Source organism: Salminus brasiliensis, chromosome 5 (assembly GCF_030463535.1).
Source record: "Salminus brasiliensis chromosome 5, fSalBra1.hap2, whole genome shotgun sequence".
Taxonomy (NCBI): domain Eukaryota; kingdom Metazoa; phylum Chordata; class Actinopteri; order Characiformes; family Bryconidae; genus Salminus; species Salminus brasiliensis.
The window spans coordinates 30,615,297-30,643,130 of NC_132882.1; the positions used below are offsets into that span (position 1 = coordinate 30,615,297).

Genomic DNA, 27,834 nt, shown 5'->3' on the forward strand with positions numbered 1-27,834 from the left:
GGCTCCACTGTGTCTGTTGACACAGTTTGTTATAAAAGGGATGTGATGTTGGGTGCCTTTATACCATTCATAATCTGCACACTCAGGTAACTCAGCTTTGTTTGTTTGAAATACCTGGAATAAAATTGCTGCCATACACATAGAAATGCAAATGTAAGAAGAAAAATTAAGTGGTCTTCATTTTTTTCAGGGCTGTATGTCTTGTACTGTTACTTCACCCATGTGAAATATCAGTAAAACACAAATAGCACCTCAATTGTGAAATCACCAAGACAGTTTCTGATGCTGCCCAGTGCATTGCTTCTTCTATAGATCAGTTCCATTCCCTGTTCACCTGATCATTACAGTGCACCGTACAGAGAGGCGGCCTAGACACACAGTCTTCTACCAAAAGCTAAATTAAGAAAATGCAGGAAAATTACAACATGAAAAAAGCAGAGGTGGAAAGGCCTCAGTGTGGGCCTGAAAGGGTTCGAATGTGTAAAACTAGGGCAAGAACTGCACTGCATTGCTCTGAATGAGCCGATGTCTGCTTCAGAGTGTATTAATATCCACAGACACTGTATACAGGTATGGATATAGATACTGATGGCTTAGATCTGTTTACTTCCCGAACACAGAACGACTCTCATATGTCCAGGAAAAACAATGCAGTGGCCTCAGAACAAGGATCAAATGAAAGATGCTTGGAAGAAAACCATTTACACTGTATGGACAGAAGTATTCGGACACTAGTTTGTTGTTTCTTCTGAAATCAAGAGTAATTGATACTATTGAAGTTCCAGTCAGCTTTGTTAAAAATGGTCCAGAAACTGACCAATGATCAGTTCCCTTTTTGCTTCCAAAAGTATTGGGACACCTGCTTATTCATTTTTTTTTTAGAAATAAAGACTATTAGAGAAGAGTTTATCCTGCTTTTGTTAGAGTACCTGTCTCTGCTGTCCTGGCTAAGCTTTCTACTTGATTTTGGAGCATTGCTGTGAGAATTTGATTGCATTTAGTGACAAGCAATAATGAGGTTCAGGATGTTGGAAGATCAGCTCCCCGCCTCATCCAAAACTCCCCAACTCATCCCAGAAATATTGGATGGAGCACCATCCATCATTTCAGAGAACACAGTTCCACTGCTCTACAACTCTGAATTATAGCCCTCCAGCCCATGCCTGGCATGATGCATGGTGCCAACAGGATCATGTTTATTAGTTGCAGAGTGTCCTACTCTATTGGCAATACCTCTCTACAGGGACAAGATAAGCTGTGTGTGTGTGTGCATTTGCACATCCATATCGCCAATGGTTACAACTTAACTGGTAGCTAAATGAATGCATTAGAAGGGGTGTCCGCAAACATTTGGACATATAGTAACATATTAATGAAAGATGCTTGTTCTCTCAGGGAGATGCCAAGCTTTGTTTACAGCCCTGGGTTTATGTAGGGGTAAAATGAAAATGACCAAAAATGAAATTCCTAATAGCTAAAAGCCTCTAGGGCTTTTCACTGTTTGGACTGGTGTACTGGCGCATGTGTGTGTGTGTGTGTGTGTGTTAAGGCTTGGCAGATGGAATGCTCTGGGCTCATATGGAGTCACCAGTTGATCATAAATATGAAATCAGCTATTACTGAGGTGATGTGCCTCCTGAGAAACACACACACACACACACAAAATACTGTAAGTGCACTTAAACGGCCTGGGTTTTTTCCATCATCATCATCATCATCATCATCTCTGCTGGCACTGTCAACCTAGAAAATCCAGCATGGTGCTACAATCAAATTTCAGCAAATTGAAGAGAGGGACACACACTTGAACAGCTTCAATCAGTAAAGAGGTGCCCACCCATTTCTCTCACAATTTTATTGACTGAATATTCACCTTATTTTCCATTAAACACTGGCGCTATGTCAGATCCGCTGACATAGATTACAACCCTGGCGATAATAAACATTCAGTAGTAGTGTAACTTGCTCAGTTAGCACCACATATCCACCGCCTTTCAAAAAAAGGGCATCTGGGTGTATGGTTGAAGGAGCTACATTTAAAACACCCACCCAAACCCCCATACATCTGCCATACATACTAGCTCACTGGGCAGTGGTGCAGCGGGGGCGCAGCGGTTAGAGCACCGGGCTACAGCTGTCACTGTTGGGCCTTTGAGCAAGACCCTTCACCCTCTCTGCTTCCCTGGTGCTGCAGCAATGGCTGCCCACTGCACGGTCACTGTGTGTGTTTGATCACTAGTGTGCATGTGTGTGTGTTTACTGCCTGAATGGATTCGAATTCCATCTGTGTCCAAAACGAATGATGGTTGTACACTAAATAGCTCTAAATAATGCAAATTGGCCAATTCATGAACAGCGTCCACAGCAATAATCTACTTCAGACTGCATTCCCTTTGACCATAAGCCATTTGATATGACCAGTCCCTCTAAAACTAAGGCAGAAAACAAACCCTTGAAAGTGGGAGTGGCGGAATGAGGTGTAATATGGTGTGATCTAAAAGTGTCATTACTATTATAAACACTATTAGTAGTATTTATTGAAATTTGGCCCATTCTATTATTTAAAGCTACTTGTGCAGCAGCTCCTAGCATGCTAGGCAAATATAAAGCCTGGCAATTAGAAGCGCAGTGCTTCTAATGCTGACCATAAATAAAAGAAAACAACCCATTTCTGCTTTAATTAGATCTTTGGAATATTTTTGTGTAAAATGCAGAAAATACTTGATTTTGTCCAAAATGTTTCTTCTCTCATATATTCATTTGACTCTTTGAGATTACAGAGTGTCATTTTTCAGTTCTTTCAGTTTCAGTGCATGCTCGAGGCTCGTGCTCCATTCAGTTGCTGTATCTGTACTCATTGCTACGGGAAGTCTCGAGTAGAATAAATAATTGGGGTCTGTCTGTCTTCTGTGTGAGCTTCCTACATTTCCTGTGACCCTTGCTCATATATACAGTACCGTGCAGAAGTTTCAGGCACATAAACCCATTATTTAAAGCCAGAGTTTTTGCTCCCCCAGCCCAGCATGGATGTGTTTAATTTCATCACCAGCTGATTGACCATCAGTTAGCACTGATTTACCAAACCAGCTGTAGGATGAGAGCTATAAATTATGCTAGACTCCCAGGAGGAGAGCTTCGGAGATGTTCTAATGCACACCGTGATGTAAAACCACTACTTTGTGTATGAATGTTATTTGTGTTTATTCTGTTATTAGTGAATCAAATCAATTCAAAATCAATTGCCCAGATGGTGAAAAAGTCCACCACAGACTCCTAATGGTCTTCAGATTGCCCTCCAAGGGACTGCGGAACTTCTACTCCTGCACTATCGAAAGCATCCTGACGGGGGAACATCACAGCCTAGTTTGGGAACAGCACCAAGCAGGACAGACGGGCTCTCCAGAGGGTGGTGTGTTCAGCTGAGCGCATCATTCGGACCGAGCTCCCTGACCTGCAGACCATCTACAGCAAGTGGTGCTGGACCAAGGCCAGAAAGATCGAAAAGCCAACCTCAGCCATCCGGACCATTCTCTCTGTTTATTTGACAAAACTGTCTCTTTTCTTATCTTATTTGATATATTCTTGATAGACACCTTCAGAAGCAGAACTGAACTGATTAATGAGCTCACCAGTGTGTTCTTTCTTCTTATTGATATTCCACACAGTTGAGATTTGGTAATCAGACGATGTACCATTAATGGAAAAATGTGTCTTATATATCTATATCTATACACAGCTATATACAGCAAAAATCACACCTACATTCATTGCAGAAGCCCCCACACGCATATCCCACAGGTCAGTGCAGCACTCTTTAGCTTCCATGGGATATGGAAGCAGAAGACCCACTGTTAACACCACAACACCCGTTGCTAACTGGACCCTAAATGGCTAAATGCACTAGAGATCCTGCACCTATAAATACACTCTAAAATGTAGTGTATGAGTGTACCACAGAGTTGTCCAGTGGCTGCCCAGATGGCATGGCTTAATATCCCTCCAGACGTTGTACTTTGCTGGGCTGGAGAGGGTCCTACAGATACTAGTTTCTGTCCCATGACTTTTGGCATGTTTTGTTTGTATACATCCACATTAGATGCCTGACTATAATAATAGTAATAATAATAATCTGGCTAAAAGCATTCGCACAGCATGAAAGCTGTTTTTGTTTCCTGCAGAAAGGCAGGTCTTCAGAAGGAGGGCTGGAGACCACTGAGCTAATGTTAGTAAGCTGAACATCTTTATTCAACAGAATGGTAGGAACTGTCTTGAAATATTGAAATAATAGATATAATAGATTGATCAAATTACAAAAACACATGAGGGTCTTATTGCCCTCAAACCGTGGTACTACTATGCACAACCTCTCCTGTGTTTGTTTATGTCTCTTACCTCTGTTTATTTCTATGATCTCCTCCTGAGCCAGTGGGCAGTCTCCTGTCAGCCCTCCTGAGCCCATCACCCCGCCCAACACGTTACCGAGGATCCGCTGCGGCGAGGCGGTGGCCATGGCCAGGGCATCTGGCTTGCAGTAGTTGGGTGAGCCAGGCTGGGGGGCTCGCGGGATATGCTTATTCTTCTTTTTGGGCAGCTTTTGCTTGGCCATGGCCAGGGAGTAGTACATGCCGAAGTTGTTGACGATGACTGGAACGGGCATGGCGATGGTCAGCACACCAGCCAGGGCACACAGAGCACCCACCAGCATCCCGGACCACGTCTCCGGGTACATGTCACCATAGCCCAGGGTTGTCATGGTGACCACGGCCCACCAGAAGCCGATGGGGATGTTCTTGAAGTTGGTGTGGGCGCTGGCCGTGGGGTCGTCCGGGTTGGCCCCAATGCGTTCAGCATAGTAGATCATGGTGGCGAAGATGAGGACCCCCAGGGCCAGAAAGATGATGAGCAGCAGGAACTCGTTGGTGCTGGCGCGGAGGGTGTGGCCCAGCACCCGTAGGCCCACAAAATGGCGGGTCAGCTTGAAGATACGCAGGATCCGGACGAAACGGACCACGCGCAGGAAGCCCAGCACGTCCTTGGCCGCCTTGGAGGACAGACCACTCAGACCCACCTCCAGGTAGAAGGGAAGGATGGCCACAAAGTCGATGATGTTCAGGACGCTCTTGAAGAACTCGGCCTTATCCGGGCAGAAGACGACGCGGGTGAACACCTCGATGGTGAACCACACCACACACACGCCCTCCACGTAGGTCAGCCAGCTGTCCGTCACCACCTCATACACAATCTCCTCCCGCGTCACGTTGCCCACCGTCACGTTCTCCGTTTTGTTGTAGATGGTGTTGAAGGCCTCGTGGGTCTCCATGCAGAATGTCGAGATGGAAATGAGGATGAAGAGGAGGGAGCCAAACGCCACATACTGCAGCAAGAAAGGAGCAAAGAAAGAAAGAAAAAACACATATGTTATTATTGAATATACATCATTAAATTATTATTCTTACAAATAAAGTAATGACCAGCTAACACCATTTAACACCAGTGTCCTCAAATTCAATACTGTACTTATCTTGGCATTATTGAATAATGAGAATTCAGTACCCCTGTTGGTAACAGACCAATTTTTGATTCATTCTACAAATTCTACAAAAATTGACATACACCCAGCCCACTGGCCAAAGTCTTTTAAGGCCTAAACGCAACACTTACTTCAGGAGATAATGGAAGTGAGGCAAAAAGGTTCAAAACTAATGCTCGCTGACAGGATGAAGCATTGCTTGGAGAAGGGGCTAGTAAGACTCAGGAATAATTGTAAAAATACTAACAATTCTTCTTATTGCTCTAAAAAGAATGCTAAGCTAGGCAAAGCTATACTGTGTGGCTACTGGGGGCGTCACAGTGATGTAAACCAGACAATAATAGCAGAGCCCATCACTTTTTTCTCCAATCAATCATAAAAGGAAAATCCAAGTGTTTCATTCTGATGCAAAATAACAGGGTGTGAAAAAAAAACAGCAACAAACAATCGGGATGCTTTACAGTTACAGAATCGCCATCATCAAATACCATATTCTTATATTCATATATTAGAATATTTTATTAATATTTATTAACATTTAAATTACAAAAATAATGTGATATTAGGTTATTTATTGACCTTTACGGTTTGATTGGTCGGCGCCTCGGGGCAAGCCGACCTCATTTACATACTGCCTAACAGCTCTGGGCAGCTAGATGAATTCTATATCGGGAAATCTCAAATAAATCCCAATCTTTTACTCCTGAAATCCCTGCTTCTGCTCCCAGTGCCCCACCCATTCGCTCAAACCTCCCTCCCTTGTTTCCCTCAGCGCTCCACCAAGTATTTAAAAATGCAGTTCCACCCTCCAAAGCTCCAAAGCCACTCAAAACTGATGGCCAGTGCTCGTCGAGTAGGTTCCAATTTGGAGTCATGGTTCCTCCTAACCATCTATCTGCTGATGCTCATGTACACACCTCTTAAAACCTAGTCTGCTCCAAATGTGCCAAAGAGTAAACTGGGTCTTCTCCGTCAGTGGAGCATCAGAGCAAAGCCTGCCCCAGATTTCTACAGGCCACACACACTCACACACCTGAACAGTAGTATACCCCCCCCCCCCCCCCCCCCACACACACACACACACACACATTTATTGTACAATCCAATACATATACCAGTAATACCAGTATATTGATTATACAATCAGGTACACACACACACCTCCACAGTAGACCACACAGACACCTGTGTGTGTGTTTTAGATCCAGTGCACACACACACACACACACACACACACTCACACACCTGGACAGTAGCACCCCCCCCCCCCCCACACACACACACCTTTATTGTACAATCCAATACATATACCAGTAATACCAGTATATTGATTATACAATCAGGTACACACACACCCCTCCACAGTAGACCACACAGACACATGTGTGTGTGTTTTAGATCCCACACACACACACACAAACACACACACCTGTATAAAAGATTAGATACTTTTTTTAGAACACTGTGGTTTACTTACAGGTGTGTGTGTGTGTGTGTGTGTGTGTGTGTGTGTAGGGTAATTTAGAGCAGTATGCAGCTGTGTGAGATGGAGCAGTGGAGTCCCAGTTTTGGAGGCTCTTTGTAAGATCAGGCTATCCCTGGCTTCCATTCTAAAAAAAAAACAGATGCCATAAAAGGGTTCTTTGTGTGATGCCATTAAAGAACCAATAATGTGTTCTTAAAGAACCTTTAAAGAAGCATTATGTAGCATCTGTGCCTTAAAATAACTGCATCAAAATCATGTTGATGCTTCACTGACCTGAAATATGTATTACTCTACCACCTCAGTCCACTTCCAGTGACAGTTCTGTATCTCGTAACTTGTCCAGAAATGTGTAAAGCATGTCCTTTAGTGGTGGCTCAAAACATGCATTCCATTTCCAGACTGTAGGGGGAGCCCTAGATCACCTATAATGCTGCTTTAAGTGGATGGCTCCCTAGAGAACCCTAGAGATCCTCAAGTTTTAATGTGTATACAATATGTAGATGTGGCATCATTTTTGGCATTGGCGCTCCACTGCCAGACAATATTTATCACACAATCTGACCTGCAGCTAAGCTGATGTGGCAAAGTCTGTGATGGAATATGGCCAAGACTGTATTCGCAGCTTCTCAGGCAGCTTGACACACTGTTCCACACACTCCACAGCATGCTTTAGCCAGTAACATCGGGATCCTAAACACACATGAGCATAAATAATTCTTCTGTTAATGAAGCACTGGGAGATGTTCTCTAGGGACTTTCTCTGAATGGTCTCTGCTGACGGGCTCCTGGACTAAATACATTCGGTAGCACACACACACACACACACACACAAACACACACACACACACACACAGTTACTCTAATAGATTAGTTCTTTATTCGTTCCTATTACTATTAACAGTGTTGAAGATGCTCAGGCTTCCTCAGTAGCCCACCTTTAATCAATTCACATGGAGCGCAACAAACCATTAAGCATTAACACAAAGACCCCCAGTGAGCAAACCAAAGGAGACAGTGGCAAGGAAAAGCTACCATAGATACTGAAGAAGCAACCTTGGGAGGAACCAAGACTCACCCATCCTCCTCTGGTCAGAACCATTTATAAATTATTGCTAAGAAGGTCACCATCCCACTACATCAGACTGTTCCACAGTGCCGAGTACAGGCAGATTCAGCCCACGTAGGCGAGGACTCCGGGACATAGGCATATCATGCCAAGTTCTTTCATGCAAATTTGGGACACTTGCTCCTGGAATGCTTCTCTAAAATACATTTTAGAAATTTAAACAGTGGCGTGAAAAAGTATTCGTCCCCTCCTGATTTATTCTGCATTTTTATATATTTGGTCATGCTCTAGTCTATGGTGTTGCCCTTAGGCAATAAACCACTTTTTTGATGTTTACCGTCCCTTTTTAAAAATAAGGTGTCACAAATATGTGTGATAAAAATAGGAAGAAGTGGGTTTTACATTTCATCAGGAGGTGAAGCACTTTTTATTATATATTTTTTAATTTAAAAACTTTTTCAATGACAAAAATATTCAATATTATGCAGTTAGACCATTTTCGTTGGGGCAGTGAAGCTAAAGCACTGGTTCTAATCTCTGGTCTCTGGTCCCAATTCTTTCTTTCTTTTTTTTTTTTTGGTGCCTTCCTGCTCCAACACTCTTGGTTCAAATGATCAGCTCATTATCAAGCAGCTGCAGCAGTTAATACCCAGTTAATCATGTGACTCAAGGTTTGATGGAGCAGGGTGGAGGGTCCCTAAGACCGGGATTGAGAACCACTGTATTAGAGATTTGAGAGAAATGTTCCATAAAGTAAAAAGGAATATTGGGAATAAATGTTGGACAAATTTTGTTGGACAAATGACTTGTTTTTTTTTTACATACGTATGAATGTGAAAATGTTAATAGATAAAAGATGCTTAATGTCTCTAAAAGCTACATCAGAGAGGAGCTGGGCCTGAGATTTACCAGTTTATCAGGGTAAATAATAGGGTTCTGTTTTGGCAAGAACCGGGAGATACAGTTTGTATAAAGATACAGAGGTTATGATTCAATATACTGCGATTTATTGTGATACTGTAAGCAAGGCAATATACTGTGATGCATAAAATCTGAGCTGATTTTTTCTCTGCAGCTCAGTACAACACTCACTGCTATCTAGGGGCCAGGGTCATAGCACCTGCTGCCCGCTGCCATTAGCCAACATTATGTTAATTATTCTAAACATTATCTATTATGATTACGTTAGCCGTATTACATTATTGTTATATCTGCAAACCTGAGCAGAAGAACAGTGTAATGTGGTGGTATGGTGACCTTCCTATCAATAACTTAAAAGGTAAAGTTAACATAAAAAGGTAGTTCCGACCAGAGGTGGATGGGTCCACCTTGGTTCCTCCCAAGGATTCTTCCTCCAGCTGTAAGGGAGTTCGTCCTTGCCCCTGTCTCCTTTGGATTGCTCACCAGGGGTCTTTATGTTTTATGATTTGCTGCTCTCCTGTCCTATTACTGGATTACTGCAAAACGGCAGTTGTAAAAAAAAAAAATCGCTATCTGAATAAATGTGAGTTGAACTGAATGAGACATGCTGCCAATAGGTTCATGTTGACCTGCTCCAGAGAGTCCGATTCTATTGGCAGTACCTTTCTACAGGGACTAGACAAGCTTTGTGTGTGTGTGTGTGTGAGTGCGCATTTGCACATCTGTGTCAGCAATGGTTGCAACTTAAAATAGCTGAATGCATTCACTAGAAGGAGTGTCCACAAACATTTGGACACATAGTGTGTGCACTGTAAGCCTCTTGCACAGATAAATAATGGAACAGAGAGAGAGAGAGAGAGAGAGAGAACAGAGACGGGATGGGAGTGAGAGAGGAAAGATACTGCATTCACACACACACACACACACACACACACACACACACATGTCTGCACACACACACACACACACGTCTGCACACACACATGTCTGCACACACAGCCAATCATGTGAGTAAGATGTAGGAGAGAAAACAGGGTTGAGAGCTTTCTTCTCTGCTCCACTCCTCTCTCACTCTCTCACTCCCACCCAGACATGCTTATTTCCCCCACTCTCGCTCCTTTTTCACTTCTCCCTCTCTCTTACTGTCTCGCTCTCTGTCCGTCTCTCTCACTGTCTCGCTGTCTCTGTCTGTCTCTCTATTTCTAACTCTCTCGCTCAGTCTCTCTCTCTTGCTGTCTGTCTCTATGTCTAGGTTTCACGCCTTCTCTCACTGCTCCTGGCTGGTTCCCGTTTGCGCTCCTGGGCCGAGCTCTCAGAGGGCTGGGCTTACGTCTTAATTGGACAAGTTAGTTGTCTTAGTTGTCTGTCTCTCTCAGTCTCTCTCTCTCTCACTGTCTCGTTTCTCTCTTAATGCCGATCTATTTCTCACGGTCTCTTGTCTCTCACCATCTGTCTATTTATCTTACTCACTCTGTCTGTCTCTCTATTTCTGTCTCTGTGACTCTCTTTCAGTCTCTCTCACTCTGTCTGTCTTGCTCTCTGTCAGTCTGTTGATCTCTCTGTGGCGCACACAGCCTCTCTCACTAGCTTTCTGTCTTTCTCTCTCTCACACTGTGTGTATGTGTGTATCTGTCTGTCTGTCTCTCTCTCTTTCCATCTCCTCAGCCTGACCTACTTACAAACTGCTGCAGTAACCAGCTCTCTGAGCCCAGGTCCCCTATTTCTCTCCTCTCTCATCCCCCACCTCCCTCTCTCTCGCTTTCTCTCATCCCCCTCCCTCTCACACTAAACCTCACATCTCTCTCTCTCTCTCACTCTCTCTTGCTCTCTCAAAGTCATGCATATGCCGTCTTATCATCTCGTAAAGCTAAGAGATCCATCCAGTCAATACACCAGTCACATGTGCATGTGTGTGTGTGTGTGTAAAAGTCTCAAACTCCTTCTCAGACACGTACACTGGTGCTGCTCTGTCTTTAGCACAGAAACCTCTCCCAGTTTATGAGCACACTGCAGTCAAGATTCAGGTGTGATGTTACCTAGCCACTAACTAACAAAGTGAAATCAGAGAGAGAGAGAGAGAGACAGAGAGAGAGAGAGACAGAGAGAGAGAGACACTTTTTCTGTAATGGAAAAATAAAGACCCAGGGTCTTGCGGCACAGAGGTGATGTAGATATGGAGCCAATCAGCTAATCCCTACATCATTAAGCCCAACGAATGGCAGTGCTGTGCTGAGAAAGCCAGGTTCGGCCCGGTTCGTAGGCATTTCATGCCGAACTGTGTCTGCGCATAAAATCCACCGGAACAGTTCAGCCCTGCAGTGGATAAGAGCTATTTCCTTTATTTTGGGTCTTAAGAATGGGCCATCCTTTCAGAGGTCAGCATAGCCAATGCAGTAGGGTCGAGGAGTTATAGTTCACCACTACATTCCACTGTTTACCACTTTTTAGCCTCACTGGCTACAACTCAACTTGTGGCCTTTGTGGTCACTCACTGAGTGGTTACCTTACTGACTTGTGTTTAGTAGTGTCTAAACCTAGAGGTATCTTTTAAATTTTAGCCTATTCAAACTAGATGAGGTTATTCTTGGATAAATTGCAAAGCACTTTTGTAAGTCAATCTGGATAAAAGCATCTGCTAAATGTCTTAAATGTAAAGGTATCTTATGAACAAATGGAGCCTTGAAAGCTGCGATCAAAAGAAACATCAGCACAGCATGACCATACCTTCCAGACCAGCAAGGAGGGATGGTGCCACACTGCCAGAAACCAAACATGTCAGACGGTACAGATTCCTTCTGCTGAGTCATGAAAGACAGCACCATCAGCCCATATGCAGCTTCTTGCGCCAGGCTAGTGCTGGACAATATAGAAGTGGGCAGATGGAGAACAGTGTCAGTGTGTCATCTCAGTAGTTCCCAAACTTCCAGTTTGAAAAGTCCAGTGTTTACAGTTCCCATCCAGTACCTCGCTTATCTAATCAGTCTTTCATTGCAGTAAATCAGGTGATCTGCTGGAGGAGGTGAACACATTCATACAGGGTCTGGAGTGCTAACATAAACAGCTTTAAACAATCAAAATTTCCATCATTGTAAAATAATTGTAGATAAGTGAGTAGAAGATGAACTGATCTCCAAAAGGCTTAATTAGCTTGTTAGAGCTATGACCTGTTCAGAGCCTGTGTCCCAATTGCATGCTATGCACTAATACCATCAGGTACAGACTACTACTAGAGCAAGTTATTAGTATTAGTATTATGATGGTAAGTACTTAACACACGTCCTCACATGCTAGGAGGAAAGTGCCGGGTCTCCAGCCCCACCGCACAAGCTAACAGACGGACAGCACCACTTTAGGAGATGAGGGGAGAGAGTGCTATCTACCCCTGTTGGACAACGGTCGCTGACAGTAAAGCAGCAAGGCTCGGGGTTCGAACTCACGACCCCAGGCCTTAGCGGTTCGATCCTCTAACTCTTGCCAAACTCATATGCGTGCAACACAAACAGTGACTGAGTGTTTTTTGTTGTTGTTGTTCTTCCATCTGTTAAGCATGGGGGTGGATCGGTCATGCTTTGGGCTTGTATTGCAGTCAGTGGCTCAGGAAAGATTTCCTTAATAGAGGGAGGAATGGATTCAATGAAATGCCAGCAAATTGTGCAAGCAAACATCTGTTAAAACACTGAAGATGAAAAATCTCAAACACACCTCAAAATCCACAATGGACTATCTTAGGAGGCACAAGTTAAAGGTTTTTGCCATGGCCGACTTCCCTGACCTACACGGCATTTAAAATCTGTGGACAGACCTCGAAAGAGCAGTGCAGAAGGACTTCTGTGGGAGGAATGGGGGAAAGACAGGAGTTGAAAGACCCTGGATTTATTATTATTTTTTTTTGATATTTAAGAAATGTCTTTAACTTGATGCCTTTTGGAAATCTGTCCATCTTACGCACACTTAGCTACAGTTACAGTAACAGAATATTTGACCAAGGGTGCCCAAACTTTTGCATGCCACGGTATATCAGGTGCAGGTTCCAGAATGTACTCCCAAAATGTGTCCAAACACTTTAGGAGATCAGGACAAAATCCAGTGAGGAAATCAGTGCAGTGAGATTGATGCAATCCCCCCAAACCCCTCACGCACGCGCATACAGAATATGTCTGTGTGTGTGTGTGTGTGTGTGTGTGTGTGTGTTTGTCATCTGTCTGATGTGAATAATGATTACACAGCTCTGATTCAAGGTCAGTGTTACTCGAGGAGACTCTTCATGTCACTAAACGTCTAAACGGCCAGCACCAGATCCCTATTTGGCAGCTTGCAGCAGCCTCAAGGCGTAAGGCATCACTATTTGGCATCTCTCTGTCCTTGGCGCAGGAAGGGGAAGGTAGCGCAGCCGTCACCATGGAGACGGTGATGAAGCTGTGCCGCAGTAAACACGGCAACGCCAGAGCGCTGTAACTGCACACACGTGCGCGCAGACGCAAACGCACCCTAATTCTAGCCAGAAACACACTAAACACACCTCCGCCAACAAACCACCCCCACCCCACATCTCTCTCTCTCTCTCTTTCTCTGTGTCTCTCTACCTCATGTTACCCACTTGATCTCTTCACGTTTCTCTTTCTCTCTCTCTCTCTCCCTGTTTTTCTACCTTTCTCGCCCTTTCTGTCTCTCTCTCTCTCTCTCTCCCTTTATGTTACCTACTTTCTCTCTCTCCGTTTCTCTTTTTCTCTCACTCTCTCCCTGTCTGTCTTTCCTGTCTATTTCTCTCTCTTGCTCTTTCTGTCTCTCTCTCTTCCTGATTTTTTTTCTATTTCTCTCTTTCAGCTGTCTTTCTGTTAGTTTCTCTCTTGCACTGTCCTTTTGTCCATCTCACTTTCTCTCTCGCTCTTACACCCTGTCTGCCTTTCTGTCTGTTTCTCTCTCTCTCTCTCTCTCTCGCCCTGTCTTTCTGTTTGTTGATCTGTCTGTCTCTCATCCGGTCTGTCTTTCTTTCTCTTGTCCTGTCTGTCTTTATTTCTGTTTCTCTCTCTTTCTCATCCTGTCTGTCTGCCTCTCTCTCTCTCATTCTCTCTCTCTCTCTCTCTCTCTCTCTCTCTCTCTCTCTCTCTTTCTCTTTACAGAGTAAGTGCAGGAAACTGAAGGAAGTGCTTGGAGAGGTAAATTAACAGAACGTGACCGATAGATCCAGAATAGCCCCCTCCAATACTGCACACATACACACACGCACAGAACACTCAAATACACATCCACACACAGGCCAAGTCATCAGTGTGCCTGTAATCAAGCTACAGTGACGATGCTGCACTACTGCGTGACCAGAGGAGTGTTTACTGAAGGGCCTGAGAGAAAGGCTATGATGTTCACTGTTTGGTGGCTCAGGCAGTGGACCCTCAAAAAAACATCGTAAAACACACTGCAGACACAACAGTGTGTGATAAAGCATTACGGTGAATCCAGATCACATTAAGACAAACAGATACACCTGAAAGGGGGCGGGGACTATCTCTTGATGCAACACAGGACACTGCGGGAAAGCGAAGGTCACAAATGGGAGAAGTGTGTGTGTGTGTGTGTGTGTGTGTAATGACAGAGCAAGGTGTTTATGATTAGTGACATGTATTGGGTCTTGGTCTCTGTTTAATCCTAAAGTTTTGATACCTAAATCATATCCCTATCGGCTGATATTTGCTCTCTTCGTTTTCTTTGTTAAAGGTTTCGCAATGTGACCGGTGCAGGCTTTGCAGTGTGACCGGTGCAGGCTTTGCAGTGTGACCGGTGCAGGCTTTGCAGTGTGACCGGTGCAGGCTTTGCAGTGTGACCGGTACAGGCTCTGCAGTGTGACCGGTACAGGCTCTGCAGTGTGACCGGTACAGGCTCTGCAGTGTGACCGGTACGGGTGCTGCAGTGTGACCGGTACGGGTGCTGCACTGTGACCGGTACGGGTGCTGCACTGTGACCGGTACGGGTGCTGCACTGTGACCGGTACGGGCGCTGCAGTGTAACCGGTACAGGCATTGCATTGTGACCGGTACAGGCTTTGCAATGTGACCGGTACAGGCTTTGCAATGTGACTGATACAAGCATTGCAGTGTGACTGGTACAGGCCTTGCAGTGTGACTGGTACAGGCCTTGCAGTGTGACTGGTACAGGCCTTGCAGTGTGACTGGTACAAGCATTGCAGTGTGACTGGTACAGGCCTTGCAATGTGACTGGTACAGGCTTTGCAATGTGACTGGTGCAGGCCTTGCACTGTCACTGGTACTGGTGTTGCAGTGTGACTGGTACAGGCTTTGCACTGTCACTGGTACTGGTGTTGTAGTGTGACTGGTACAGGCTTTGCAGTGTAACTGGTACAGGCTTTGCAGTGTGACTGGTACAGGCTTTGCAGTGTGACTGGTACAGGCTTTGCAGTGTGACTGGTACAGGCTTTGCAGTGTAACTGGTACAGGCTTTAGAGTGTGACTGGTACAGGCCTTGCAGTGTGACTGGTACAGGCTTTACAGTGTGACTGGTGCAGGCCTTGCAATGTCACTGGTGCAGGCTTTGCAGTGTGACTGGTACAGGCTCTGCATTGTGATTGGTACAGGCTTTGCAGTGTGACTGGTACAGGCTCTGTAATGTCACTGGTGCAGGCTTTGCAATGTGACTGGTACAAGCATTGCAGTGTCACTGGTACAGGCCTTGCAATGGGACTGGTACTGGCTTTGCAATGTGACTGGTACAGGTGTTGCACTGTGACTGGTTCCGGTGTTGCACTGTGACTGGTACAGGCTTTGCAATGTGACTGGTACAGGTTCTGTAATGTGACTGGTACAGGCTCTGCAGTGTGACTGGTACAGGCTTTGCAATGTCACTGGTGCAGGCGTTGCAATGTTACTGGTACAGGCAAAAGGAAAGCGCAGCGTACCCGGCTCTGATGTACTCCAGAACTGCACTGGAGTGATGTGGGGATAAAGCGCCATCCCCCCACCCTGGAAAGCGCAGGGCCAACTGTGCTCTCTTGGGTCCCTGGTTACCAATGGCTAGCAGCATGACTGGGATTCAGACTAAGGACCGCTGTCTCTGGATGCAGCTCAGGATTGACCAATCCGGAAACAGAAACAGATACACCTGAGAGGGGGCGGGGACTATCTTTCGATGTAACACAGGACACACAACCTGAAAGCTTCCATTGCTCTTTGCACTCTGTAATCTGAATTCCATTGCTTTTCTACTAAAGCTAAAGCACGCCTGTGTTTCCATGTTAATAAACGTGATGAGCAATAAATCCATCGTAGTTCAATTGTATTTGTGTAGCTCCAAAGCAGAGTATCAGGAAAAATGGTCCAGGTCCAGAACCCCCCTAAACAATTCTCCAGTCGAGGAGGGAATGCTGTTTAGAGAAGACTATAAGAAATGAGCTAACTAGCTGATTCTTCAGGTCCTAATGTAATTCAGAAATAAACTTGAGGACTAAGAAACTCAATTAACTTCTCAAGGGAATTGCTTGCAGGATTCCTAGAAAGGCAATTCAACTACAAAAGACCTTCAGGGAGATTTAGCAGTCTGGAGTGGTGGTGCACTGTTCTACTGTGCAGCAACCTTCATTGAAGGTCATATCAGAAGTCATCAGAAGGAAATCTTGCCTGTATCCTTTAATCAAAAAGCTGTCAAAGGAACATCTAAACAAGTCAAGTAATTTCAAGTATAGGTTAATCTAAGGTTTAAGTGTTGATTAAGGTATAGGTTAAGATTAGGTTTAAGGTGTAGATTAGTGTATTGGTTAAGGTTTGGTTATGGTTAGGTTTAGGTGTAGATTAAGGTGTAGGGTAAGATTAGGTTTGGGTGTAGGTTAAGGTTAGTTTAAGATTAGGTTTAAGTGTAGATTAGTGTATAGGTTAATCTTAGGTTAAGATTAGGTTTAAGTGTAGATTAGTGTATAGGTTAAGCTTAGATTAAGATTAGGTTTAAGTGTAGATTAGTGTATAGATTAAGGTTTGGTATGGTTAGGTTTAGGTGTAGATTAAGGTGTAGGTTAAGATTAGGGTTAGGTGTAGATTAAGGTATAGATTAAGGTTAGGTTTAGGTGTAGATTAAGGTATAGATTAAGGTTACGTTAAGGTGTAGGTTCAGATTAGGTTTAGATATAGATTAAGGTGTAGATTAAGGTATAGATTAAGGTTAGCTTAAGGTTTAGATTAGGTATAGATTAAGGTTAGATTTAGAAATAGATTAAGGTGTTGGGTGCCTGTACAGTCATCCACATCTCCCATACAGTAGATCTGGTCATGATCATGTGTTTTTGATTGGCTAGTCAGGCAGTATTGCAATGTTTGCAGTCTGAGACAGTAACCACTGTGTAATGTAATGAATGGGAACTGAAACAAGTGCAGAACGCCCCTTCAAAGTCTTAAAACGTGCTGAGATGAACAGGGCTGACTTTGGTTCTGTGACAACAGAGACTTAAAAGATATACTAGCGTGTTTAGAGTGCATTTAAGGATGCAGCCTTTATCACTCAAGCATTTAATCAAACAAGGCACAGCCGTCCGCTATTAAAGCCCAGAAAACTGGAAGGTCCCACTCCATTGAAAGAGGCACATAAAAGATCTCTTTGGAGTCAAAAACAGTGTTTTGTTCGACTTTCTTTTGTCCCGACCTCTCAGATCCACGTTGTTGTTTGATGATGTTGTGCATGATGAAACTGGCTTTATCCTTTCAAACGGTTACTAAATGGTTTCCTGTCAACACAAACTTAAACCAGTTGGCCATGCTGGTGTGATGAAATTCCACATTGTCTTCCAAGCAGAGCTGCTTTTCAGGCCTTTGAGTGAGACAGATTTTACCCCTCAGAGCTGTGTTGGAATTGTCAGTGAATTCCAATACTGGACTACCTAGGAAGCTCTGGCTTGTTGCTGTCATGGCTCCGAACTGGGTCGAGGTGTAGCGGTAGGTGTAATGGTAGGTGTACTGCCTATAACACAGAACCAAATTTTAAAAGCATGAGTTCCACCATAAGCCCTAAGCAAGTTAGCAACATGCTAAGCTTAGCTCAAGGTGACTGGTGTCAGACTATGGTGAGTGTGAATGAGACCTGCTTGAGATGTTGGCAAGTGGCTGGATCATCATCACACATGCTAACATCATTTATGGCTTAAAGCAACATTACGTAGCAAATTTACCTACAAATAACAGCTTCATGTGTATGTTGATGGTACACTGACATGTAATAGGAAGAATGGCGTCTCCGTCATTGCAACTCCGAGTACAGAGCGCTGCTACTGCACTATGCAGCTTTGGTGGAGCTGCATAAGACTCCTCCTAAGACCTACTTGTGTAAAATCCTGTAATATTATGTAGTAGAATGTTTCTCAGTGTTTGCATTAATAAGGACAGGTTTGGATGCAGACATACAGAGCCCTCCATACGGTCTTGCAATTTACCATGAAACACATGTTCAACTGAATTTAAACCGGGCGACTGGCAAGATCTTTCCATTTATTCCCTTAACAGTATATTTGGGATCATTATCTTGCTGTTGGATGAAGCACCGCCCGATGAGTTTGAAGGCATTTACTGGACCTTGAGCAGATAAGCCGTCACATCATAAATGAAGATAAGTACGCCAGTCCCACCACCAGTCATGACACCCCCACCACCACCATGTTTCACAGATAAGGTGGTATGCTTTGGATCATCATGGGCAGTACACACTCTACTCTTTACTATATCTCTGATACACGTTCATCTTGGTCTCATCTGTCCACAAGACCTTTTCCCTTGCCTAGGTCTCTTCTCCCTGCACTAATGATGCAGCAATGGATCATACATCGATCATAAACACCTGTGAAGACAAACGTCCCAAGCATTATGATGCTCTGAAATGAGGGGGACTGCGTAAAAAAGTGCTGTAATGTCAACAGGATGAAACTTAAAAGTATGCAAATACCCTTAAATTACAGTCTGGAATGTGTATTTCATTTTCAACCACAGCTGATCGAGGGCAAGAGAGACATATCAAGGATATCCTTGGTGTATTTGTCCAAATCATTAGGTCATATCAAGGGCACTGTACCTGCTGGATCTGATAGGCTTTCCAAACATACTACTGTATTATATTAAGATACATATAACCTATATAAAATCATAGGTTGGATCATTGGATCATTGGAAGGAATGCAGGAATACAGTTCTGATCAGAGCAAAACGACTGATTTTACATCCATTTCTGAGCCCTCGTCGACCTGGACTATTGGACCTTTGTGTATTTGAGATTTGTTGAGTACAGGATAATAATCATTTATTATGTAATAATACACTCTGTATCTCAACAACCTTATAGACTATAAAGCACAGTTATTTTTAATGTTTCTAATTAACATATTTGAACACATGCACATCCATATCTATTGTATAAGGTATATTTATACAGTTATTAACGCATATATACTCATAAGGGGGGGGGGTGTGGTGGAGGATATTCCTTTTTTAGGATCGATAAGCAACTGTAGCGAATGAAGCTCTGAATTTGGGTGAGTAATTACACCTCTACAGTAGCCTTGTAGCACAAATTTCATCTAAAAAGTGAACGACTCAGTTTGCAGTCGACGTGTTTTGGAAACGAACCCAGGCTGAAAGTGTACTGGGAAAACAAAATGACTCCCTTCACATCCAGCACGGTCATATTTAAACCTGCATCGCTGTCTTACAGTGGATTATCCCTAAAGGACAAAATCCAGTGTGTCCTGTGTGTGTGACGTGTGTGTGCGTGTGTGTATATATATATATAGTATCCTGTCTATTTTGTATTCTCTCCAGATAACTGCAGTGTTGCCATGTGCGTTTGTCCTTGCGACACACCACCCCTGTCCCCCTACTCTCTCTTTGGCACACGCATGCACAAGCATGCATGCATGCTCTCTCTCGCACACACACACACACACAAACACACACTCTCTCTCTCTTTTATTCACTATACCTTATCTATCCACCCCCCCTTCCGTACCCACACACAATTGTTCCATCCTTAATCTACCTGAGTGCTATGTGACCAAAAATTGCTTTGTAAGAGCAATGGGAAAGTCATGGCTCTCCCGCTCCTGCTTTGTCACACACACACAAACACACACACACACACACACACACACACACACACACACACACAGATATGCCTGCTCAGCATTACATGAAAACACACAAAACACACACATGGGGTGATATATGTCCTATAGTATGTCCTATGGTAGGTGTAATATATAAGTACCTGTTCTGTGTGTAACAGGTCTGTGGGTACACACTTGGGTTAAACACTGGGTGGGTACGGATGTCTAAACTGGAGTAAAGGGTGAATAATTATCAGCAGTGACTCATTTTCTGTCATACACTGTTGTAATTTTACTGGTTCCAGTGTTGTTGTGCTCACCTACTTAACCACTAGAGGTTGTGTTTCCTGAATCTTGACTAAAGCATCTTTAAAGCAGCAGTATGTAGAATTTTTTACTTTAAAATAACAGCTTCTAAATCATGTCGATGCTCCACTGACCTGTAGGGGGAACAGTGTCGCAACTGTTGCTACTCTGGGCTCAGCGTGCTGCAAACTGCCCTATGCAACTTTGGTGAAGGAAAACGCAAGCGGGAAATGTGTAATGCTGAGCAGTCATATCTGTGTAAAAGCCAGTAATATTACCTTACCGTGTCAGGACACATACTTCTGTATCTCCCAGCTCATCCAGAAATGCAAACAAAAAAAAAAGTGTGTAAGCCTTTACGGAAGGCTTAAACCACAATGTACACTTTCCGACTGTAGGGGGGGGCATGAGAGCAAGAAATGCCAGTTTCCGCATACTGCTGCTTTAAATAACAGGTGGGCTCAAATAAAGGGTGCCAAGTTCCAAGTTGTTTAACACAGCGAGATGCAAATATCAAGAAATAAAAGCTGACATCCTGATCCATCATCTCAAATGCATCTATATCTAAATAAAATTAGCCCTGCTGTTGTGATGCTGTAGCTTTTGTGAAATGACCTTTACAGCCAGGATCGTTTTCTTAGTCCTGACATTGTAGGTTAAACGTGTTTTAACTCTGGTTTTCTTGTAGAGTCAAGACACTTTAGTCCTGAAACTCTGCAACACACACACACACACACACACATTGACTCAGAGGGTGATCTCCCTCAAACTGGCCTAGAAAAACACTTTGCGTGTGTTCTGAGCAGAAAGTCAAAGTGATGAATTCAGCATTCATTGTCCCTGCATGGACTCCACTGCTGCCACCCTTAACAAGCAGATGGTCAAGCACAAACACACACACACACACACACACGCATCCTAAAGAGAGCTGGCACAGGACTTCACTGATGCTTTTTGTGATACAGGACAACCTGCCCAAGTAACACTGCACTTATACACACACACACACACAGCCTCTTTAATCTGGGCCATTACCATGAGTAATAGCATTCTATACAGCACGCTTATATGCCTGCATATCTGTGGGTGCGTATATACGCTTGTGTGCGTGTGTTTTTGTGTGCGTGTGAGTTCTGCTGTGTTTAGTAGCTGCTCCTAAACTGATTTTGACACCATTCACCCACAGCGAGTACACGGCTGTCCGAGCCTTTAACTATCCTAGTGGAAGGACTCCAGGGAAAAAGTGGCTGCCCTCGTTCTGTCCTCTGATTGGAACACACACAAACACACACATACATGCACACACACACACACATTGACAGTCCTGCGCAGTAACACAGAGTCAGCATTAAAAGAGTGTATGGGATAGGAGCAGACAAGAGGAGACGAGGAACAAAGGAAGCAAGTTTAATGAGAGGACGCAAAGGTCTAAACAAGAGGTGCGTGTGTGTGTGTGTGTGTGTGTGTGTGTGTGAGAGAGAGAGAGTTCTAATACATAGTTCACAGCATGTTTTCAGAACATCTTACAGCAAGAATGCTGATCGAGGACAAGTTGTGTGTCTTTCCCATCCTAGGGGACAGCTGACACACACAGACACACACACACAAACACACACATATATAAAGCAGAATAAACACAATCAGGAGTCAGTAATCAGAATAGGTCACAGGTTTGGTGACAGACTCTTCTCTTTGAACTCTAGACACTGTGTGAATGTGTTCAGGTCCACCAGCAGCTCTCCTGATTTACTGTAATGAAGGACTGATTAGATGAACTAGGTGATGGATGGCAACTGTAAATACTGTAAAGACTTCCTTGGGGAGATTTTGTGGAAATGGCTAAGCTGACATATTGACATCAAACTACAGTTGAATCTTTAGACCCGTTGACTGAGATTCTTTGAGACAAAAGGTTACATTTTAATGAATAATAAATATTAGGAATCGTAAAAATGTATAAAAAATAGAAAATCTACAGACACCATTCACTGGTGGCTCATGCTTGAGGCAAGCGGAAAGCTGAGAAGCTGAGGCTGAGGGGGTGCTGAGTTAGCCTAGCAATAGCACTGTTTCAGAAAAGGTCTAAAGTACTAAGGTATGCTCTGTCTGCAAGCTCTGTCTGCAAGAATTCACTCATCACTAAACAACATCGAACCCGGCAAACCAATTGAAACGGGTAAGCTGCTGGAGGCAGTTTCTTTACAGGCCAATTCAGAATATATGTTCTGCAGATCTCTGCTGGTCTGACACAACACAGGGAAAGTATGACCACACATCGGCCTTATCTATAGGCCAGGCCAGTCTTTCGGTTAAGACCTATTAGCCATTTGTTAGCTATTAGCTAAATATTCATTTGCTTATTTGTTTGTTTCCATCTAAGATTTATTTCTATTTGATGAAAACTACATTAAATATTCTTCTTTAATATATATAAATTAATTCTGTCAGGCCGCCAATGTCGGGGTTCAGAATGTGCTAAGAATGATGGTGGTCCTGTGGGGTCCTGACCTAAAAGATGCTCCTATATGGTGAGTGAAGCTGATCACGGGCCAGCTTCAACATTCCAATATGACTGTACATATACATGGTAGTACTGTGGTAACACTTTCTCTACTGTGTTTATGTATTGTCTCTTTAAAAACATAATACCACATGCGAAAAAATTACTAGTTGATATTTGACTTCCTCAGGTTTTCAGGCCTCAGAAAGCGACGGGAATGAAGCTGAATGGAAGGTGACTAATAGGAATACTTTATGGACTGCAATACCAGAACAATTATTAGGAAACTGCAGGGAACTACAGTTAGGAAACCTTGTCAGCACATTCCGTGTGTGTGTGTGCATGAGCGCATGTGCGCATGTGTGTGTGCTCGCCAGGATGAGACAGACAGCAGGGTGTGATGTCGCCTCTGAGATGCTGCTCAGCTGGATATGATCTCATCTCTACAGGAAGTACCAATCACTTCAGAGATGAAATTACCCAGCAGCCCCCTGCTCAGATTCCCGATGGAGCTGACACTGGATCATGGTGCTTCTCACGCACACACACACACACACACACACACACACACACAAGGACACCTGTGTCAGGGAAAACTAAAGCACTAGTCACCAGAGCATCGGCGCCAGTCGTTCATGATTCAGAGATGTTGGGGGGGGGGGGGGGGGCAACCCTTCTGCTAAAGAAAGTGTGTATGTGTGAGAAAGCAGACAATTAACCATCCCCTTTTAGAATTCAGCTAAATGTGCGATCCATTCACTGAAACTGATTCCCGCACCGCTTCATAACTCAGGTTCGGAGTAACATACAGACATGATACACACATCATAGCAAACAGCAAGACTTACCATATCTGCCCTCGACATGGTCATCAATGATCAGCGAGTAATCCAGGGCGTAATGATGTCAATGACAGCGTTATTCTTCCATATAACGAGAACCGATAAGCACCATGACTTATTTTCAAGATGATAAACAGATGTGTTCATTTGTTATGGTTTGATTTTTAGACTTAGTAATGTTTACGTCATGATGCCTTAAGTCTCTCCCACATGGTGAGGGATGTGATTTAGAAATCTAACAATGGTATCGGATAGGTATAGCGCATCGGCTTATATGCAAAGTTTATGTATCGTATCGGAACAGAAAAAGTCAGATCGGTGAATCCCTGGAAATTCTGCCACTAAGCATCTATATGAAGATGGCTGTTCTGTCTCTTTCCGAAGGTTTCATCATTCACACAATCTTCCCAACTCACTACTCATTTAAATACCTCCTAACTTACGATTCTTGGAAGAATGTCACTGCTGGCTTTCCATATATCCCCATCTCTTTCATTAAAGGTTTGCTCCAGGACTCAAAGGTGCAATCTTGCCTTGTGCAATCTTCTAAACTATTAGACCTTAGTGCTCCATCAGACTCTACGCTGAGCCAACTATAGGCTTCTGACCTTATGGTAGAGATTGCAGACTCCCAGTGGAAGGTTATCCTATACAGAGTACAGTACTCTTCCAGCTGTGCTGGCCATGGTCTGATTCAGTGTACACTACTTCATCGTATTTATCAGCCTTTAGGATTCATCCTAGCCCTCTAAGCGACAGATGTGGTTCACCAGACGCCAACTTCATATCTTCTGGGCTTGCTCATCATCATCATCATCATCAATATACTCATTTTGGTCACTAATCTTTACAACCCTGTCAGAGGTCCTAGATAGAGGTCCTATGTGCATCTGTACCCCTGTCCTTTTGCGGCCCTTTTTGGGGTCCCAGCTGAATCCCTTCATTTGTCCCCTTAGAGATGTTTTAGCCTTACTAAAACTGGATTGCATCAAGCATCTCAGTCGAGGAACTCTTGGCACTTATTGTAGAACCTTTTGTATATAGCATGTTTATAGCATGATGATTATCGGTTTCATTTTTCCAATTTTCCAATTTTTAGTTTTGCACTTTTTAATGTGAGCAGATTACTGTCCTTTTTTAATGGCCACCTCTACATTTTCTTTTATTTATTTACTTTGTTTGATATCCCTTACCATTTCCATTTTCTTTTGTTTAAAAATAAACAAAATAATGAGAAATATCGCGTATTCAACAAATGTCTTTAAATACCTTGACATGACATTTTTACCATATTGTCCACCCCCGTTTTACACAGTGTAAACCAGGGGTGTAATGCTGCGTGTATTCACCCGGAAGAGTCACTCTACAGATGTTACTACTTGGTGGACGGACTCGTACAAAGTACATACAGTCTTGCAGTGGGTGCGTCTAGTAGGTCCCTCCAGCGAGCTGCCTAAAAAAACCTATCGTGTCCTATCAAGCAAGGGTTTAGCATGAAAGCAGGTGTAGGCCCAAGCTGGAGTAGCCAGCATTTAAACTAGCTAAGAGCCTCTGCAAAAAACTTGCAAGCCAACATGCTGTCTCCAGTACGCTACTCGCACTACTCGCTCCTGAGAGCGCTTCCTACCACTTTGGCGGCCAACCGGCAAGCACCACGCATACCGCAAGTGGTGTGGACTGCAGCTTGAGTGGACGCACATGCTGCATTCAGTGTTTAAGCAACTTTAAGCCGTAAGCCGCTAGCAAGTTAGCAGCACACCATGCTAAGATTAGTCTCAAGCTGATTGCCGCCTGACTATGGCGAGTGCAAATGACACACCGGACCATTCATTCAAGGAACTTCTAGATCAGGCTTGGTACTGTGGGTACTGTGTCCTAGCTTGGTGCAAGGTGTATGAACGTAGTGTTAAGGCTAAGCTAAACTAAGAACAACTGTTAGAACAGAAATAACTGTTCCAGCAGTACCACTGATTACTGTGAAAATGTAGTTGGTCACCGTTATCTTTGTCCTAAAGGGAAATGGCAAGAAAACTCTCAGTCTCTCACCCTGCTTTCACTCTCTTTCTCTCCCCTCACACTTCTTGCACTTGGGCTCATCAGATCTATCTCACAACACTTTGGGGCATGACTGAGTCACATTTCTCAAAGCAGCGTGTGTACAGTTGGCTGAATGTGTGTGGATTTAACGGATGGTTAGGTTTTATTCCAGTGCGAGTAACATTACACAAATACTGCATATTAAAGCAGAAATCTATCCAATCCTAAAGGCCCCGAGGCGAGAGGATAACAACAGCGCGGCAGCGGAAGTCTCCGACCTCACAAAGTTTCAAATAAGTCGCAATACCTGTAGATGGTGGCAGTATTACAGAGTTTGTTCCTTTGCGGTTTAACCCTATGGCCCGCCTTCTGTTACCAGAGAATAGCCCCACCAGTTTCTACAGGTACTGAATAACACTCATAGTGTGTAATAAACCTTGGAATGGTAAGGGGTTAAGTAGTCAGTCACATTTTCTGATGGATCCACTATGGGACCGTGACACCATCTATTGCTCCACTGTGCTGTGGAACCCCAAACAATACTCTAAACTGCTCACAGTCTCCTGGAGCAGGACAATTTTGAGGAGAATGCGTTGTTTAGAGGAAGTAAAACAGGAAATGATGTACATGATGGTGTGTGTTTTTATACAGGACAGTGAAATCAGATCCCTTTTTAATGACAAGTGTGAACAGAATCCAGCCTGGATACAAATGCAAGTAAATGCCAGGTGTAAACTCACGATTCTCCTCATACTTGATGAGCATGCAACGAAACTGTTGTGCCACTCTCAAGCTTTAAAATTAAACTACATAAAAATATACCTTTCTGTTCTTTCATGAACACGGATATGCAAATGTACACACACACAGCTTATCTAGTCCCCCAAATCCCAACAGCAATGCTTCAGAAAGTCCTACTCTAATGGCAGTAGACAAGGTGTGTGTGTGTGTTTGCCCATGGAAACATGCAGCATGTGGAGAGCAAGACAGATTCAATCAAGTATCAGTAAAATCATCAAGCCTTCTTCGAGGAAGCTGAAGCTTGGGCGTCATTGGACCGTCTAACAGGAAGATTATCCCAGGCATACCTCACCAAGTCCACCAAGGCTTGGTTTCAGAAGAAGTCCTGGAAGATTCTGGAGTAATCATCACAGTTGCCTGCCTCGAACCCAATAGAAAAAAGAAACAGCAGCACGAAGTTCCCACGTTCCCAATCCTTACACTAGGCCCTCTTTAGCCCTATTTAAATAAGATTGGTATTACATGGGGAGACAGAATAATGTAATTTTACTACAGGGCTTCTGGCCAACGGATGGCCGAGGTTTTTTACGCGCTGCCATCACCTCCACAAAAGTGTCCTCAGACCACTGATGTATTATAGGATGATAAGCAATCCTATAACCCACTTGTATAAAAATAAGCAGCAACATATATATGTCATATGTTCTTCTGAATTTGAGTGTTGTACGTCTGAGGTTTGCCACATCCTGGGATATCTGTGGCAACCGCAAAAAAATCCTTTTGCACAGGATGCAACAGAATATTTACCCACATGTTGATTCACATGGGATTAATATAATATATAATATATATATATAATATAAAATATAAAGTTATTTCAACAGCTCATTACACAGAAGTAAAAGGCATCAGAATCTTTACGGACGCTTGAGTCTGTAATAATTACATTACCCCACTTCCCCATGTAAAACTAGTCCCGTCCGAGTGGGGCGTCTGCGTCTAGGAGGCCGTTGAAACATAACTGTATGCTGAATGTGGACAAAGTCTGTCTCTGACCACCGCTGAATGTGGTTCGAGTGATCTGGGCCAAGTTTTCCAAAAGCATGGAGGTGTGAAGGTCAGCGTAACTTGCATGTATGCTTGCTCTACCAATTAACGATGACCTTTGTGCTCTGATGCTTCTGGGAAACCCAGCTCAGATCAATGTAAGCAGTTTACACTGAGCCTTGGGTGAGTTTTCGCCCGGTGCTTCATTTGGTTGAGAGAACCGTGAACATGGTCTCTGCATGTGGACACAAGATGTAAACAGCCGCAAAGAAACAACA

The 27,834-nt window shown here is 43.7% G+C and overlaps 1 protein-coding gene across 5 annotated transcripts in view; it reads right to left on the reverse strand.

Annotated features, from left to right (window-relative positions):
* kcnc3b (potassium voltage-gated channel, Shaw-related subfamily, member 3b) overlaps positions 1–27,834 on the reverse strand; it is a 91,883-nt gene that overhangs the window by 30,872 nt on the left and 33,177 nt on the right. For all 5 annotated transcript variants that reach the window (XM_072680143.1, XM_072680141.1, XM_072680142.1 and 2 more), the window contains one exon: positions 4,393–5,374. In XM_072680143.1, coding sequence (XP_072536244.1) covers positions 4,393–5,374 — 982 coding nt within the window. The remainder of the gene's footprint in view (positions 1–4,392; positions 5,375–27,834) is intronic.